General features: G+C 44.7%; 1 protein-coding gene across 2 annotated transcripts in view; it reads left to right on the top strand.

Annotated features, from left to right (window-relative positions):
• The first annotated feature begins 6800 nt into the window (after positions 1–6800).
• The window catches only part of PXDN (peroxidasin), a 147889-nt gene continuing 135301 nt past the window's right edge, over positions 6801–19388 (top strand). For both annotated transcript variants that reach the window (XM_075556375.1, XM_075556374.1), the window contains exon 1: positions 6801–7213. In XM_075556375.1, the coding sequence (XP_075412490.1) occupies positions 6816–7213 (398 nt within the window). In that variant the 5' untranslated portion in view covers positions 6801–6815. The remainder of the gene's footprint in view (positions 7214–19388) is intronic.

Here is a 19388-nt window from a genome sequence, read left to right as displayed (position 1 = left end):
TTGTGACAGGAAGATCATGTGTAATGAACTGTATTTTAATACTTAGGACAGCAGGCTTCACCTTCATTGTTTGCCTCTGGTTATTGTTAACCTTTTGTTTATAAAGTGTTTAAAATATTTAGACACGACCGATCCCAAATATTGTTAAATTAGGAAGACTACACTTTCTATATAGTGGTTGAGATTTTCTGAATCATGCAACTAATTGGACTATTTGATCTATTTATCTGTCAACTTTGGAAATAAAATTTTCTTTTCCTTTGAAAACAAAAAGAAAAGAAAATACTATGGTTTGCATCAGATGCACCTTAGTCTTAAAAGGGTCAGACACACCTTTGTCCTCAAAGTAGCATTCTTGCTTTCCAACACTTTAAAGAGACCTTATCGAGCAGATGTCCCTAACACAATGGGTAGTTTGATCTCTGACTGCTGTTTCCACGAGCATTGACTGTCGATACAGTCAAGATGAAATCCATGATACGTTCAGTCTTTTCTCCATTTATCATGATGTTATCTATTAGGATAGTTGTGAGGATTTTGCTTTCTTTACAATGTAATCCATACTAAAGGCTACTGTCCTCGATCTTCCTCAGCAAGTGTTTCAAGTCCTCCTCACTTTTATGAAACAAGGTTTTGTCACTTGCATATCGAAGGTTGTTAATAAGCCTAATTCTAAGCCTGATGGCAGTTTCTTCTTCATATAATAGTGATTCTCTGATCATTTGCTCAGAATACAGATTAAGTGAATATGGTGAGGAGATGCAACCATGTCACACCTTTCCTGACTGTCAAACATGCACGATGGCCTTGTTCATTTCACAAACTGACTTTGGATGCATGCCTACATTCCACAGGAGCACAATGAAGTGCTCTGCAATTCCCATTCTCAAGGTATCTGCAGTTTACTATGATCCACACAGTTGAATGCCTTGCTACAGTCAATAAAACCCAAGTAAACATCTTTGTAGTCTCTGATTACAGCCAAGTTCCATCTGTCATCAGCAATAATATCTCTGTTCCGTGTCCTCTTTTGAATCCAGGCTGAACCTCTGACAGCTCCCTGTCAATGTACTGCTGCAACCATTGTTGATGGTCTTCAGCAAAATTTTACTTGCATGCGATATCAATGATATTATTCTATAGTTGGCGCATTCTGTTGAGTCACTGTGTAACGCCAGGTTGACTCGAGAAACAAATCCAGAAACACTTATATTTGTGTAAGCAAGAGCTTTATAGAAAGAAGTAATTACATATCAAGAAAACATCCCAGCCCAGTGCGACTCAAGTTCATAATCCAATACTAGTCCATAAATTCCTCTTCAAACTCATGCAGCCACATGCGATGATTCAGAATGCAGGAAGATCACTGCCCGGTGGGTGACAAGTATTGTGGCTCCAAAGGCAATGGGCAGAGCTCCAGCACCCTGGCAGCAACCAGGGTCAGCCAGCAGAAAGGTGAAGGCAAAGAGAGGGGGGAGGTTGCTAGGCCCTTCCTATGAGAAGGCCATGCCATCAGACTGTGACCTGATGGACAGGGTAAACTCCACCCCTACACCTTTATATATCTTCAAGTTGACTTGACTTTATGTAACTACCACAGTCATCTTTCTTTGGAGTGGGCACAAATATGGACCACTTCCAGTCAATTGGCCAAGTAGCCATCTTCCAAATCTCCTGGCCTACATGAGTGAGTGCTTCCAGTGCTTCATCAGCTTGTTGAAACATTTCGGTTGTTTCATCAATTCCTGGAGCCTTGTGTCTGGCTAATGCTTTCAGTGCAGCTTGAACTTCTTTCTTCAGCATCCTTGGTTCTTGCCCACGTGCTACCTCCTGAAATGGTGGGCTAGTTCTTTTGGGTCCAGTGACTGTGCATACGTTGCATGTTCTTTTTATGCTCCCTGCATCATTCAATATTTTGCCTATAGACTTTTTCAGTCTTCGATTTGAGGCCTAATTTTTTTGAGTGCTTTGGGTAAACTGGACTCCAACTCAGACACACATGTAACCCGAGGACTTGAGATGGAAAATTCATGGTATCTGAGGAAGTAGAAGACAGCTGCACCAGGACAGCTAAACTGTTTGTTGGCAACCAGAAACACTTGGTTTGCTACATCAGTGCTGTGTATGCTGCATTAAGATGTATATGTTATTCTGGTAGACATATGAGTGACATGCTTCGTGAGTATTATTTTAAATTTTCCCGGACGAAATCCTATTATTTGTGTAAATAGTGTCCAGCCATGAAAGGATTGATTCTGTACAAGTGAATAATTCAGGTACTGTGATATGGAATTAGCCTACTTTGGCCCAATATCCCTTTCTCAAAAGTGCTTTAAAAATTACTACTAGAAAAAAAATTACTACCAGAGGCAAATAAAAAATAACATTAATGGAAGATTGTTATGCCCTGGGGGAAGATCAAGAAGACTCTCTACCATAATTAACAAGGAGGTTTTGAAAGCGAGTAGAATGCAGATAAACAAACAAAACATAGATCCAGGAATGGGTTTTGGGGCTCAGATTAAACCTTAGCTCCAATTTAAGAACAATTAGTTTCTATATCTTGGCCCTGATCAACACTTGCTCTCAGGAAGAGAACACAGAAGCTATGCATGCTGTAGCAAAGTGTGTGAAGAAATTAGATGGTGCCCACCTATCAGATAAAATAGAGTCTGGAGTCTTAAAGGCTTGTTTCCAAATAAGCAACCACCTAAGTGAAATGTCAGCTGAGTTGATATGGAAAATACACACCGTCATCAGTCAAGGAAGTTGAAGTTGAAGCTGAAGGAGGGAATAGTATGACAGCCTAAATGGTGAGCATTTGGTTTGCAGAAATCTATGGATGACCGTGTGAACCCAAATATATGTGTGGGATCCACATAGGAAATAAGCCTCTGGTGATTTCGCTCTATCCATAACAGAGGGAGGGGATGGACGTGGACCAAACCGAGTGCCCGAGAGTTATGGAAGAGATCCAAAGGACAAACCTGAGTCGAACGATTAAAACATCGTCAGTCGATGCTCTCTCAGATGCCCGATCTGGTTTTCAACACTTTCTGGTTTTTTGGGGTTTTTTTTTCGGTTTGTTTGCTCATATGGGGTTTATATCAGATGTGTTATGTCATTGCGGGTCACTCTCTAGAATTTTTGTTTTATGTTTTTTCAGTATATGAAACCAAGGACTGATGAACCTATAGGGACAGCAAGTAGAATAAGAGTTTCTGGGTGTGAGTGTGTGTGTGTGTGTGGGGGGGGGGGTTCAGTGGTGTGGGGTAGGTGTGTAAAAGAGAACTAATGTCAAGGAGTTCAAGAAGGAAATGAATGTTTTGAAATTGATTGTAGTAGCAATTTACAATACTGCTTGATGTGATTGTACTATGGAATGATATCTGCATTAACTCCCAATAAAATGGTTTTGGGGGAAAAAAAGAAAGAAGGAAAGAAAGAAGGAAGGAAGGAAGGAAGGAAGGAAGGAAAGAAAGAAGGAAGGAAAGAAGGAAGGAAAGAAGGAAGGAAAGAAGGAAGGAAGGAAGGAAGGAAGGAAGGAAAGAAAGAAAGAAAGAGAGGAAGAAAGAAAGAGAGGAAGAAGAGCGGTTGGGGTCTTAAAGGCTTGTCTTCAAACAGCAATCGAGGTGAGGCATCAATTAAGTCCACATGGAAGAAGCACACCCACCTGTGTGATCCAAAGATTGTAAGTAATAAAATCAGAAGAAATGAGGGAGGGAATGGTATCAGAGTTTAAATTGTGAGCACCTGGTTTTCAGAATGCTTTGGAAAACAGCGAAGGTCAAAAATCCATTTTCAGAGTCCCAGATGTCTCGCTTTTGGTGGGACAGTCCCGATTTTTAACAATTTTTCCTGCCTCCTGCGGCGTTTTAAAAAAGTCCCGAGTTTTGGAAAGAATGCATAACAAGCGAGGGTACACAGTTTTCGGCTGCCATGTGGCTATTTCACCAGGATATGAGTTTTATAAATGGTGTCCCGCTGGTGTCCTGCTTTACCAATGTTATAATCTGGTCACCTTAATATAACGCCTTATTGTTTGATCTCCCCTTTGACTCATTATAAAGTTGTTTCGGTTTTTAATATTTTCTGCTTTATTTTTTTTAAATAATTTTATTGGGGGCTTATACAACTCTTTTCACAATCCATCCATCCGGTCATCTGCATTATTTTTGATTGAGGTTCTTCTCTGATTTATCTAGTTGGTGATAGTTTTGTTTTTTTTTTGTCGTGGCTGCTGTTCACTTCCTATTTGTGTTTTGTATGATTTTCTGCAAATGAAATCCAGGATAGGTCCATCGACAGCAACTGGATGGATAAGTGGCTAGGGTCATGGCAGGGGAGGGCGAGGGAAAAGCTGGAGGCCACCCACCATGAGTAGCAGCAAATGTTCTGACATTGACCGTGGTGATGAACACACAACTACTCTTAACATCACTGAATGATCAAACTCTATGATGAAGTACCTCCCAATAAAACTCTTTGTATTGGGTGGAAAAAGCAGATGGTTTTCTTTGTGCTGGTAATAATCCCCTATTGGTGTCTTCATGTGATTCTTATGCTGAGTTATAAGGTATAAGTAGAGGAAGAGCTAGGAGCCTGGGTGGTGCAGTGTCAGGTTGGGGGCTTAGAACCGCAAGATCAGCAGTGGCTGGGAGCTGGGGAGCGGGGAAGACAGGGTTTTCTACTCCTGCAGAGTTTCAGTCTCCAAAAACCACAGGAACCATTCCCCGTTCTCCTCTGGCCTACGGTTCCTACGAGTCGCATTACTGAGTAGACGGTAGTGGGGACAGGTAAGACAGATGCCATATGAAGATTGCTAAGGAACCACAGTTGCTAGAAACTCAAACAGACAAAGATGGGCCTCCTCCTAGAGCCTGAGTTTGGCCCCCAGGTCCCTTTGTGAGAAAATACATTCATGCCCTTTAAAACCACACACGTGTGGTACTTCTGTTACAGCTGTTAGGCGCTGGGGAGTGGGTTCTGATTCATAGCGACCTTACCCTATGTACAACAGAATGAAACACCGCCTCGTTCTGTGCGCGCCTCCTAATTGTTGTTCTATGTGAACCCACTGTTGGAGCCACTGTGTCAATGCATCTCGTCAAGGGCATTATGATTTGTGTCATTCATTCCCTTGCCTTGCATGCGAGCAAGGTGGCCGATTAGTTGTGATTAGGTTATATTAGCTTATAAAGACTATGGCTTTGACCTTGGGTATGCTTTCTCTGTCTTGGGATACTTACTCGTCTTGGGATACTTACTCAGGGACAGCCAGGGGCCGTGTTGCCTGAATCAGTTCATAGAGATAGCAATGTAGGGGGGAAAAAAAAACAAAACCCACAAAATAAAGGGAGCTTCCCGCCAAGTCCCACATGAGTGGGTCTGGAAGGGGAACCTTCAGCCCTTCGGAGGAGGCATCCCCAGAGCACCGTTTATTTGCAACCTCCTGAGAGAGGCCGAGCCAGACCTCAGCAGGCTCTTGACGTTCTGAGAAACTGTGCAAGGAGGTAAATGTTTGTTGTTTTCAGCTAATTCTACACATGAATAGATAAGTATATCTTGTCACCAATCATTCCCTTCCTAGAATGCCCTCAGACATATCTTGGATATGAATATTACCATGGTAATATAAAGGAATTTACTCAGGATTGGAGGCTCACAGCAGATCTGAAGGATGGAACAAATGGAAAAAAAGCAATGTGAGAATCACTGGAACACACACACACACACACACACACACACACACAGTGTCTTCTGTTGTATCCATACAAACTCAACAGGTGGTGGGCCCATGTTTCCTTTCCATCCCACAAGAGGGCAAGCAAGGTCATTGGCGCTACCTTATATACCATGCCTTGAACCAAGGACCCCACACGAACCATCCTTTATTCCATCCCAAATCTGTTGCCATCTAGAAGTCCTCTCGGCCAAAGTACCACAGTCTCCCAGGGTTCCCAAGGCGCTACAGTTTCACGGAAACAGACGCCCAACTGCCCTGCAAGGGGCCACTGGTGGATTCCAACCTCTTTCCATGCAGCCCTGGACCCAGCAGTCAGCAACGCATTGTGTTGGCTAGTAGCACGGTGTAATCCTGCAGAAATCCGGTGACCTTGCCTGCGCCTATGTCCTCAAAGGAAATGGCAAGGACATCTCCTGGGTCTCGATTTCTTTCAATAGGAATGACAATAGTCCCATCTCACAAACAGAGAGTTATAAGGAGTGGGTGATGAGGTTGGACTGCCAACTGGAAAGTCAGCGGTTTGAAGGCACCAGCCCTATTGCAGGAGAAAGAGGAGGCTTTTTATTAGTTTGGGAAACCCATGCTCTCCATTCTGTAACCTTGCCAGGAGACCGAATTGACGTTATGGCGGGGCCGGGGTGGGGGAAGGAAGAGAGGGTAGAACAGAGACCTCCTGGAAACTTTAAGCGCTCTAAAAGTATTTTAAAACAAACAAACAAAACACTCAATTTATTGCAGAGATGTGGAAAATGAGGTGAAGTGAAGAGAAATAACTTTTCAAGGGCTCTTGGCTCCGTCAGTAGAAAATCTGGGATTCAAACCAGGGCCCCCCGGTTTCTGAACTTCCACCACGGGGCAGTTTTGCAGCCGGCTCAGGCTGGGGGAGTCCTCCCCGAGGAGGTGTTTGCCCCGTCGGGGAGGAGGGGGCGTAGGGAGGCTGCGGGGGAATCCTGACCCCGGCCGCGGTCCGACTCCCAGCCGCCGCAGGCATCCCTCGCTCCGCCCCGCAGCCTTTTGGGGAGGCTCACTGGAGGGGTGGGGGTGGGTGGGCAGGGAGGAGCCACGGCGCATGTGCACAGCTGGCTGCCCCCCGCCCCCGCCCCCTCCCCACAGCTGGGAAGTCCGCCTAGGTCGGAGCGCGCTCAGTGCAGGGACCCGGGGCTTGGCGGACGCAGCGGGCGCTGTCCCTTTAGCGCTGGGAGCACCGGCCCGGCCCCCCGCGCGCCTTTCGGTCACTCCGTGCCGGTCCCAGTGGGCCATGGCCCCGCGCAAAGCGGGTCCCGCGCCGTGGTGCCTGGCGCTCGTGCTGTGCTGCAGCGGCGGGGTGCTGGTGGGGGGGTCCCCGAAGCTGGGCAGTGGGGGAGGCGGCGGGTGCCCCAGCCGCTGCCTGTGCTTCCGCACCACGGTGAGGTGCATGCATCTGATGCTGGAGACCGTGCCCGCCGTGGGGCCGCAGACCTCCATCCTGTAAGTGCCGCCCGGGGCGAGGGAGGGTCGGGCCCCCCTGGGCCGCCTTTGTCTGCCGGAGCAGGACCGGCGAGCCCGCTCTCGGCGCCGGCCTCCGGCCGCAGTTGCCTTTGTTGGAAACTCCGGCTTCCACCGCTAATTTGGAAGTTTGTTGGGAGCAGCCAGGGAAATCCCCACTGGGCCCGCGCTCGGCTCCGCCCGCCCCTCCTCCTCCGCCCTTCACCCCCTCTTGCCCGACTCCCCTCGCCTGGGTTCCCTTTCCGCCTGCCACCCCCACCTGTGCTCTCCTCCTCACCTCCCCGGCCTCTGCCCAGCTCCCAGGAGCGCGGCGAGCCCCCCAACCCCCCATTTCCCCGCCACAGCTGCAATCCGGGCGGGTGCTGTATTTACCTGCGCCGCAGGCTGCGGATCTTTCCCCTGCCCATCTCCCCACGTCCTCCCCGGTGCTCCTACCGCGCACGGCCCTCGCGGAGCACTCTGCAGCAAGCAATGGCTTTCTTCTTGGAAGAGAAAACGAAACCGTTGCGCTCCTGGCTTTAATTCCTTTTCCCCCAAGCCGGTCTGCGAAGCTTCCCCGGGAGGCCCCCAGTTGGGTTTGCAAAGTTCTGGTGAGCAAAGCCCATCCAGCAGGAAATCTGAGGTTCTGCAGAGTAGCAGTCTGGGTCCCCCATGCATAACTGAACCTTCCCTTGGCCAGCCTTTCGTTTTATGTTAGCCCTTCAATTCTCGGTATTCACCAGAAGTGCTCAGTTTATTCATGCTCGACATTAAACTTTACACAATGCCCTAAAAGATAAACATACTCTCTCAAGGGAAAACTCGCAGAGGGATGGCCATCATCTTGTGCGCTGCCTTTCCTTCGGTCTCCAAATGCCGCCAGAGTTCGCTGCAGGACTTGATGTGTTCTCAGGAGCCCGTGATTCGATATTTTCAAAATTGGTCAGGATGGGCGTTTATCCGAAGTGCCGCCTGTGATTCAGTGTTCCACGGCCGCCTTTCTTTCTGAATGCAGACAAAATGTCTTGGCCAAAGCCAGAGAACTTTTGGCACCACTGACGAGTCCTGCAAAAGTTGTAAAGTTTTTAGTGGACTATTCAGGAAGTGGGTGGTTAATGTTTCTTATATTTAAAACAAAGTACATGGACAGAGCACCTTTCTTAGCCGCCAGTGAGTGTTTTAGGCAACGGCCTGCAAGGTCCCGCTGGGCTGAGAGGAATGGAGAGTGACTTATTCGCAGTCTTTGTATCTCCCAAGAGGTGCAACGTTGCTTCTCAGAGTTTGAATGTCCAGCAAAGGTCTCATGTCCAAGGGGGAATAGTATATTAATAAGGCAATGGAGTTTTTAAAAAACAGGACAGGGCGAGGCTTTTCTGGACATGGATACTTTTAATTCTTCAGTGAGTCAGTGGAAAAAATGTGGACAATGGGGCCATTATTCATATCTGGCCAAAGTCTAATACTTTTTAAAAGGAACAATATTTTTATGTTTTAAGTTTTAAAATCATTTTATTGGGGACTCATACAATCCATCCATTAATCGTATCAAGCATATTTGTACATATGTTGCCATCATTATTTTCTAAACATTTACTTTCTATTTGAGCCCTTGGTATCAGCTCCTCTTTTTACTCACCCTCCCATCCTCCTGACCCCTTGATAAATTATAATGTATTATTATTTTCATATATTACACCGACTGCTGTCTCCCTCCCCCACAGTTTCATCCCCCTCCTCTCCCCACCTTCCCCACCTTCCCCCTATCCTCCTGATATTGCTACTCCCATTTCTGTACCCAGGGGGTTTATCTGACTTAGATTCTATGTGTCCTAAGCTCCTATCTGTGTCTGTGTACATGCTCCAGCCAAGCTCACAGTGAAAGGCAGGACTCGGGTCATGCGAGTGGGGGTTGAGGAAGCCTCAAGGAACCAGAGGAATAGTGTGTGTTTCATTGGTGTGTTATACTGTGCCCTGGTTGACTCAACCCTTCCTTGTGACCCTTCTGTGATGGGATGTCCCATAGTCTACAGATGAGTTTGGGGTCTCTGCTTCAACTCCCCTCCTTCTCAACAATATGATTTTTGTTTGTGTTCTGTGTCTTCTGATGCCTGTTACCTGATTCTGTCGATACCTCATGATCACACAGGCTGGTGTGCTTCTTCCATGTGGGCTTGTTGCTTCGCTGCTAGATGGCCACTTGTTTAACTTCAAGCCTTTAAGACCCCAGATGCTGTATCTTTTGATAGCCGGGCACCACATTTGCTTGTGCACCCATTTTGTCTTCAGCGACTGCACAAGGAGGGTGAGCATCACAGAATGCCAGGTTGTTGGCACAAAGTGTTCTTGCGTTGAGGCAGGGCTTGAGGAGAGGCCCAAATCAGTCTATTTTTATGAATTAATATATTTACATAAATGCATACCTATGTTTACACCTCTATCTGTATGTTTGCTTCCTAGATCTTTCCTCTTTTAACACTATCAGGATCGCCCTTCTGCCTGTTAGTAATTCCTCTCAGCTAGATTGCTGTTGCTACAACAACCTCAGGATCTCTAAGTCTGTCCTATTTATTGTTGGTGTTAATTTCCTAGTTGTTCCCCTGTTTGTGGTGGTGTTTGCTCACTGCTCACCGCTCTCTTCCTCCGCCTCCTCCTTCCGCCTTTAAGGCCCTACAAAAGTATCCTGTTGCTTTCTCCTCAGACTTGCTTCCCATGCCTATCTTATATAGGTAGGCAAACCAACAGTAACATAGAAAATTCAAAAATAAAACAAGTAATCGAAAGGAACAATATTTTAACATGAGTAGCTATAGGACAAACTTGAGTGGCCTGCACCATATGGTTCTCTATAAACGTAGCCAAGAGTAGCCATGGCAAGAGCTAAGACTCCCCCAACAGTTGGAAGATTTACAGCAAACATTTGCATAAACATAAACCTTACAGTTTACAAAAATATTTTTGTTATTTTTCAGTATTATGAATTCTGTGCGATAGGCAAAATAGATGTTAAACTGAGCAAATCCTTTATAGAATTCAGTTGATTATTAATAACATGAGCACATACCAATTTTGCAAATGTGGAAATTCAGGCTTAGAAAGAGCAAAAAGAGCTCCCTATTAGATCATGAGCTATGTAGAAAATAATGTAGAACTAGTAGCTAGAATGTTCTTGGCTTGACACTTGCTAGCTAGGAGACAGATAGGATAAAGGTCACTTGACCTAGGAGCGCATAAGTGTTCGGCTCTGTGTACTGAGAGGGCTGGGATATAGGGGTAGTAATAATAGGGTGGTGTACTTTTAGAAACCAAGAATAGAGTTTCTGTTGAATACACAGCGGCAGAAGTTATCCTAAGAAGGGAGAGAGTTAGGATACCAGGGAAAGGATGCCTAGATTTTCAGGTATTGGTGTCGCTGTGCTAATGTTCCAATCTTGGAGTTCCTTATGTTGAATGTCTTTGTAGAACGTGGTAGTGTTACAAATTCTATACGTGCAGAAACATTTTCAGTTTTCCTCCAAGATCTCTACTCTCAGGAACAGGCTATTATTTTCTGTTTTCAAAAAAATTATTTGGTAGAAATTGTGAACATGAGAGATCGGAAAATAAAGAAGCTGGCCCATCTCAATGCAGAAGTTTCTTGGGGGCATCCAACCACTACATCACCTCTTAGCTTTTAAAGAATGAACAAATAAAATGAGAGTCTATCAGATGTTACTGGAAAATATTAAACTTTTTATCACACACATTGTTTTAGGACTGTGTTCAAACCAGACCTAGTAGTGGATTGTTTAGATGTGTGGTTTGGGGCAGAAGATAGGATTATGAGACCACCTTGTGAGTCAGGCTTGGTCTGACCCCTGTATTCACCTTCAAATGGAAAGTATAGTCTGGTATTCTAGAATAAACATCAGCCAGCCAACCTGTGACAAAAATGTTTCAGGCGTCTGGTTTTGCTGGTATGCCGTTCTCTAGCCATTTAAGAGAACATCTTCAAAACACTGTCAAGATAGATTTCTTCTGTTACACTGAGAGGTTTCTGTAGAAATGCTTGTTTAATTTTTGAATACTATGCTATAGTCAAAGGATCCCTGGTGGTGTCGTGGTTACAAGTTGGGCTGCCAACCACAGGGTAAGCAGTTTGAAACCACCAGTCATACTTTGGCAGGAAGATGAGACTTTCTCCTCTGATAGAGTTGGTCTCGGAAACCCACAAAGGCAGTCCTACCCTGTCTGATCGGGTAGCTATGCGTCGGAATTGACTCCATGGCAGTGAGTTTAGTTTTGTACACCGACTCTGTTCAAGAATCCCTCACCGTAACTCAGCAGTCCTCTGGAGGGTGCATACCCTAAAGAAGTCAAAGTCATAGCAGGAAGAGACAGACACACACAGCCCCGTGTTTATCACAGCACTGCTTACAATAGCAAGGAGACGGCAGGAATATGCGCCCAGTGGAATGTTGTGTGCTGCCAAACAAACCAGGAAGCATTTCATGGCATGGGGAGACCTAGAGAACATTATTCTGAGTGAACTTAGGCAATCACAAAAGGACAAATCCTGTATGAGACCACTGATACACATCTATAAAAGAATCCCTGGTCATTCTGCTGGGGGTAAGCATTGGGTTGCTAACCGTTAGGTTGGTGGTTCAAACCCACCAGGTGCTCTGTAAGGGAAAAGTGAGACTTTCTGTACCCTATGGAGCATTGCCATGATTTGGAATCGACATGATGGCAATGAATTTGCCATGATTTTAAAAATGTGATACTCAGAAGTCGTCTTGGTATTGCAGAGGTAAAAGTGCTTATCGTCTTAACTGAAACATCAGTGGTGTGAGCCTACAGGGGGTTCTGTGGGAGGAAGGTATGGCGGTCTGCTTCCATAAAGACTATGACCTTGAAACCTGTGAAGTAGTTCTCCCCAGTCCTGCAGAGTAAAGTGTACCATATTCCATACGGGACAAGTTTGTCACAATGATAATTAAAAATCTACAATAGAAATTAAATGATGACAGGTTTATTCTGCCTTTATCCTTTCTTCCTCTCAACTCCAACTTTTTTTTTTTTTAACTCCAACCTTTTTTTCCTCAAAAGCGATTCTGAACCGATGTTCAGGCCACTGGTCTGCTGGGGCTTTTGTCCTTTGTATTCACCTCTTACTTACCTGACTTCCTTTCTTTTCACTGCACCCTCCACTGTGGAGGGCAAGGGAATCAACCCTTCAAATCTAACATCCACCCTAAGCTACCCTAAAGCCCTGACAGCGATCCCACTCCACAGCCTCTGACAGGAAACCTGGACCTGCAGAAGCTGAGATTATGAGGTCTGGGGGTAGTCCGGAGGGCTAACATTGGACTGTCAGTGGGCATGGCTCCAGAGCGTGCCAGTGGCCAGACCGGAAGGATTGCTCTGACCTCTACTGTGGGCATGTGGGTCTCTCTGCAAGACACACTCATTCATTCATGAGCTACTTTCTGACCAACTCTGCTCTGTCAGGGCTGTGGTGTATCTCCAAGAACCCTGATTCCCTAGGGGATGCTTAGTCTTAGAAGAGGACATTCCAGAAGTGAGGAGGAATGTCCAGTGGGGTGAGGCAAATGATCATACTGGCAGGTACGGGGCTTCGTGGATATGGAGGAGGTGGGCAGAGCTCTCCGAGTGTTGTAGTGTCACACACTCAGGGGCGGACTTGCCGCCCGGCTTCTGCAAGGACTGGGAGTTCCCAGGGTCGCTGCTGACGCTGTAGCTTCATAGGCTCCTCACCTTCCTCCAGGCCTCCCACAGACTTCTCTGGGAATCATGACACACGGGTTGAGAAATGAGTCTTCAGGCCATTTAAGTGTTTTCATGTGTCCTGTTAAGACTTGCCAACCAAGCTACAGCTGTTCCCCAAGGTTTTGGTTTATAAGCTGTGTGGCTTTTCCAGACTTGGCTATAAGACGAGTCTAATTTTTCCACCAACTCTTGTTACACAATTAGTACGTTTGCACAGAACTGAGATCGCCCTAGAAATGAACTCACTTATTCCCCGAGGATTAGGAAAACGGGTTGGGGTGGCTGACAGTGGAGTGAAGCCATCTTTTAGGGGTGCTCTAGAACCGGCCTCTTCTTTTTTAACACTGTCAGTGTTCACCATCTTCATTTTCGTGAAGCACCCAAACTGCCCTCCCTCCTGACCCTGCCCTGCAAGGAAGCTCAGTCAGCCTTTGGTGGGGGACTGACGATCGGTGGTAGACGTGTGTGGTATTAGCACTTCTTATCTGGCCTTGGCGTTCGTTCGTTCGAGACTTTATCGCAAATAAAACCAATTACTTTGCTTTCTAATTTACTATTATGCTGAAGTTGGTGCATTATCAAAACCTTCTGAAAGTATCATAAGTATTGATGATTTATCTTCCAAAATGGTGGGTGGACTCTCAAATATCCTCTCCATCCCTGCTAACTTCTGTGGAAGGGTAACACTGGGGAGGTGGGTCATAAGCAATTTCATTAAGTGTTCAGTGTATGCCATGTCCAGAGTGAAGGAAACAAAAGGCGATGGAAAGCCTTGGAAATGCACAATGGTGATGATTGAACAACGTGATAAACGTAATTGTTGATGTTGATGGCTTAGGTGCCATCAAATGCATTTTCCACTCATCTTGACTGAGGTGACAGAAGAACCACCTCATTTGGTTTCCTAGGCTGTGCTATTGGTGGGATTGGCCTGGCAGGTCTTTCTTACGCAGAACAGCCGAATTAGTTTGAGCTGCCAGGCTCCTGGTTGGTTGCTGATCACATAATTGTTGTGTTAGAGGGCTGCTACACATCATTCATGTCATAGAATTGTACATGCGAAGAATATTACAGAAGTCATCAGTAGTCTGTCATTCAGGGAAGATGTTATGCTTAGTTACAAGTACAACGTTAACATTTGAAAACGTGCTTCAAAACTAAATGTTTGGGGAGGAGGGAGAAAATGAGGACCCGATACCAAGGTTTTAATACCAAGGTTTTAAGTGGAGAGCAGATGTTTTGAGAATGATGAGGGCAACGAATTTTACTATAGTTCAGCTTTTAGGAGAATTAATTCATTTTTATGTTTTGAATATGTCATGATCAACTCAGTTCACTGCCATTGAGTCCATACTGATTCATAGCAACTCCATGTAGGGATTCTGAGGCTATACATCTTTACTGGAGAAGATAACAATATCTCTTCCCCAGGGGGCAGCTGGTGGGTTTGAACCTCGGACCTTGAGGTTAGCAGTCCAACACTTGGCTGGCAGTACCATACCAGCTATTTTAGTCAGGATTATTTTGGTTGTACAATAGAAACTATATTAATTCAGGTGACTGAAATCCAGAAGGCAACTCCACCTTAAGGTTTGCTTGGTCAAGGTTGGCATGCTGACTTTATGGCCTGGCTTGCTTTCTTTGGTGGCTTGGCTCTCAATTTCCGAATTTGTTGACTTGACTCAGTTTCCCTGCTTGGTGATGACTGACTAGCGCCTTTCAGTTTACCTTCCGAAATCCCTGTGTCTGGCAGAAAGAGAATGAATGACTCATTGCTAGGCACACAGAAGTTTCTGCACTGGTTTGAATGAACCTGATTGTGTCACATGACCATTCTTGCGCTGTCCCTGGGAGAGATGGAAGGCCTGGGCCCAGAGCTGCTGCTGGAGTCATGGGGGGACTTTCTCTTCTTCAACCCGAGCTTAAAATGGGAGCCGGCTGGCTCATGACTCCATGGGTAGCTGCGGCATTTGGACGTGAAGACAAAAGGTTGTTGGGCAGGTTAGATAAAAGCTACCCACCACACTGTTTGGGGCTCAGAATATAAAGGACACACAATAGGAAAGGCAAACCGCCAGCCTTCTGCGTTAATCTCCTCATTCATTTGAAAATTAGGTAAAGGGTGGCAGATCAGCATGTGTTATGTTTAATTCCCATTTGCCAGCCACACACTTTTCTCTTTTTGACTGGAGCACAGCAGGCTTTTTATTTTGTAGCTAGCTATAAGGAGAAACCAAAATAGAAATGTGCTTTGTCCACAAATGATTGTAAGCAGAGTCCAGCAGCAGAGCTCTGTAGAGACCACCGCAGGCTGGAAAGTGGGTGATTTGAGTCTTGTTATACTGACTAGTTCCTATGTCTCTCTTGGTTTTGAAGCGTCACTGTGCATGTCCACAATGTTCTAGTTGTTTAATATGTTAACTCCTCTCTCCATTTTCTGCCTTCAATGCCAGGTTCCAGGGATCCGCTTGTATTCCTTTTCCCATGATCCTTGTGAACGAATTTCTTGATTCTTGAAATTGTTGCTCTGGCCCCTACTTGACAACATTGTGAGGACTGGGGAAGTGGAAGACATACCCTAAAATAATTTAATAAAACTTGTTCTTGAGTCAAGACTGATTAGACCCTCTCTGTGTCCCTAGAATCCTCTTTGTCCCTGTGGTAGGATTTCCTTCAGACTTAAAAAAAAATACACACACACATATATTTATGGTGGTTTGTGCCAGATCTGATTGCCACTGTATGATTAGCTCCTTGAAGATAGAGATCATGACTTATTTGTGTCTAGGTCTTCCAGCCCCTCTGAGGAGCTTAGAAAGAATGAGTGGGGCTGGTGTTCTTGGTTAACTGCCTGCAATCTGTCTGATTAGTCATTTGGTAGGCATCTACTGTGTCTGGAATAGTCGTCTGTGTCCTGAGCACTGAGGAGCTCAGAAGGCTTACAAAAGGGCTAGCTAGCATCTAGTCTTTTGTTCTATATTAAGGTCTGAAGCAAATGTTTAACCAGTTACTTACTTCTTATTTGGACATGTATCCGGATGAATTTTTACTTAAAAAAATCCAGCTCCATCGAGACATACTTGGCATTTAAAGGCGCACTGTTTAAAGTGTACACTTTAATCAGTTTTGACGATGTCTGTCTGTCTGTGCCTGAGATGGTGCATGATCAGGAGCACATCCATTACCCCCTCTCGCCCCCTGCCCCCCAGACACCAAATGTATCCTGTCCCTCTTGGTGACCCCTCCCTCTCACCACTTTGCTGCCTCTTGGGACTTTTGTATCTATATCCACAAGAAAGGATATCCGTCTTTAGTTTCCTTTCTTGGAATGCTAAATCTGCTAAGTTTGGCGAATCAGGGTAAATCATGCTTCATAGAACGAGTTATGTATATATTTTTAAGAGTGTACGTAGAATTGGTTTTAAATCTTCCTTAAATATTTGGTAGTTCTATTTTGAACTCTTAAAAGGCAGCGGTAGAGTGACAAAACTGCAAGATTCTATTGTTTGCTGCCCATAAGAAATGTGTTTTGCATACAAAGACACAAATAAGTTGGAATAATGGGTGAAAAATATGGTATGTCTAATCTATCATCTCACTGTCATTTTTTTCTTTCTGTTCATCCAATTTATTTCAGTTATTTTCCCTTTTTTTCTGCCTTGTTTTGATTAAGAGTGTTTTGAAACTAATTCTCTTTTATCTCCTTTGTTGGCTACTAGCTGGTCATTAATTTCATGGTTCTTTAGCTTTTAAAGTCCATGGCTGCGAGTTTTGAGTTTCTCTCTTTTTACATCCCCACTTCAAATACAATACCATCACCTTAAAGTGTTACGAGAACCACACAGTTAAGTTTCTTGGAAACAATTTCAGCATTTCAGTCCTTCCTTTTAAGATTTGTAAGGCAGAAATGAAGCCATGCTCTCTATCTGAGGAACATTACTTCACACTATTGTGTACTCTACCCAATGGCTGGATCTTGAAGTCTTCCAGTCGGACTGAAGTGGACAGCGCCTTTCTTCCCACACTTTATAGTATTGTCATGCATTTTGCCTTTACTTATTAATAGTATAAACATCACACTATATTTTCATTTTGTTGAAGCAGTCAATTTCTTAATTGTGCTAAGCATATTTAAAAGCATTTGCTAATTCAACAATTTTTATATGTGAAATTCATTGACTGAATTACGTTCCTTTTCTTTACAACCATTGTTGTTATCACTTTCCAAATGATTCCACCATTAGGAACAGACAGTGCCTCCTATGAAATGATCCCCCCCTCACCCCCGTCTCTTCCGTACTATTCCTGATAGCCACTAATAAACTTTTTATCTCTATACATTTACCTGTGTCATATGAATGTGATCATATAATATTTCTTTGTTGATAACTGACATTTCACATGGCATGATGTTTTTAGGGTTCATCTATGTGTGGCATGTATCATGATTTGTTTCTCTTTATGGCTGAAGGACATATGCTTGGTAAAGTAGAGGGTCAGAAAAAGAGGAAGACATTTCAGGAGATGGATGGACACAGCAATGGGTTCCAACAGCACAACATCCGTGAGAGTGGTGCAGGGCTGGGCGGTGTTTCCTTTTGCTGAACGTAGCTAGAGTTGCCACTTCTGGAAATGCTTGCACATTGACCAATTTCTTTTGGTACAGTGTCTGTATAATTTTCTTTCGATACTTCCTGTAATCATTCCTTCTTTTGCCCATAGAATCCTTTATTACTTCAACTCCAGACTTGGATTTTTTTCTTCTTTTAGCTCGTGGTTTGCTGCACTTGTTCTTTTTTTTTGCCTTTGTTTCATTTTTTAAAAACATTTTATCAGGGGCTCATACAACTCTTATCACAATCCACACATATACATACATCAATTGTATAAAGCACATCTCTACATTCTTTCCCCTAATCATTCTCAAAGCATTTGCTCTCCACTTAAGCCCTCTGCATCAGGTCCTCTTTTTTATTTTCCCCTCCCTCCCCGCTCTCCCCTCCCTCATGAGCCCTTGATAATACATAGATTGTTATTTTGTCCTATCTTGCCCTCTCCGGAGTCTCCCTTCCCCCCCTTCTCTGCCGTCCCTCTCCCAGGGAGGAAGTCACATATGGATCCTTTTAATCAGTTCCCCCTTTTCAGCCCACTCACCCTCCACTTTCCCAACATCGCCCCTCACACCCTTGGTCCTGAAGGTATCGTCCACCCTGGATACCCTGTACCTCCAGCCCTCATATGTACCGGTGTACAACCTCTGCCCTATCCAGTCCTGCAAGGTAGAATTCAGATCATGGTAGTTGGGGGAGGAAGCATCCAGGATCTGGGAGAAAGCTGTATTTTTGATATCTTGTAAATAAAAACAGCCAGCTTTTCCAGGTTCATAGTTTATTGTGCAAACTGAGTATCACATGATGAGTTGACGTTCGCTTCTGCAGGCATGAGAGCTTAGCAGCTGAGAACCCGTTGAGGATGCTTTCACAGCTGCAGGTCTTTAGCTCTTAACTTGAAGTTTAGGACCAGCAGAGCCATGCCCCATATGTGGTCAGCACACAATTCATTCTGCCCGTGGGAGTTTAAGAGTCGAAATATTTTTTAGTATCAGTGAACTGGAATTGAGCATTGGCGTCTGGACCTGCCAGGATTTTGATCTTGGCCAAAGCTACAACGTGTCCTTCAACGTCTGCAGCCACCACTCGGCTCAGCCGGAGGACTGAACTTGTTCTTTCAGTTTGGCTTTCTAGCAACTCCATGTTTTTGCACCTTTCATTATAGCATTATACTTTGTCTCCTTGAGCTGCCTTACAATGTTTGAATTCAACTCTTTCCCTTCATCATCCTTTCAGTTGCTTTAGCTACTCTACTTTTAAGAGCAAGTTTCCAAGACTCTTCAAACCTTCCCCTTGGTCTTGCTTGCCCATCTTTTTAATTCCCTTTGCTTTCTTCATGTCTGATGGTCTTGATGTCCTCTCACAGCTCACCTAGTCTTTGGTTATAAGTGTTCGGGGTCCATTTCTTGATACAGCCTCTAAATTCAGGTGGAAAGCACTCAAGATTATATTTTGGCTGAACTTGAATATGATCCAGTGATGATCTGTTCCGCAGTCGGCTTCTGGCCTTGTTTGGGCTGATGTCACTGAGTTTCTCCATGATCTCTTCCCACAGATGTGTTCAATTTGGTTCCTGTGTATTCTATCTGTTGAGTTCCACAGGGCTAGTCTGGGTTTTGTTTCAGTGAGTAAACCACGAGTCTTACTAAATTCTGTTATGCGGTCTGCAGCTTTGCTTCTATTAACAATCTTGTGTTTCCCAGCTATTGATCGTTTGCTTTGTTTCAAATTTTCACATTCTAGTCACCAGTAATTATAGCAGCGCATCTTTGATCAATTTTAGGCCGAAATAGTTTGGA

The sequence above is a fragment of the Tenrec ecaudatus genome, chromosome 8, assembly GCF_050624435.1.
Source record: "Tenrec ecaudatus isolate mTenEca1 chromosome 8, mTenEca1.hap1, whole genome shotgun sequence".
Taxonomy (NCBI): domain Eukaryota; kingdom Metazoa; phylum Chordata; class Mammalia; order Afrosoricida; family Tenrecidae; genus Tenrec; species Tenrec ecaudatus.
This window is presented reverse-complemented; position numbering and strand designations above follow the sequence as displayed.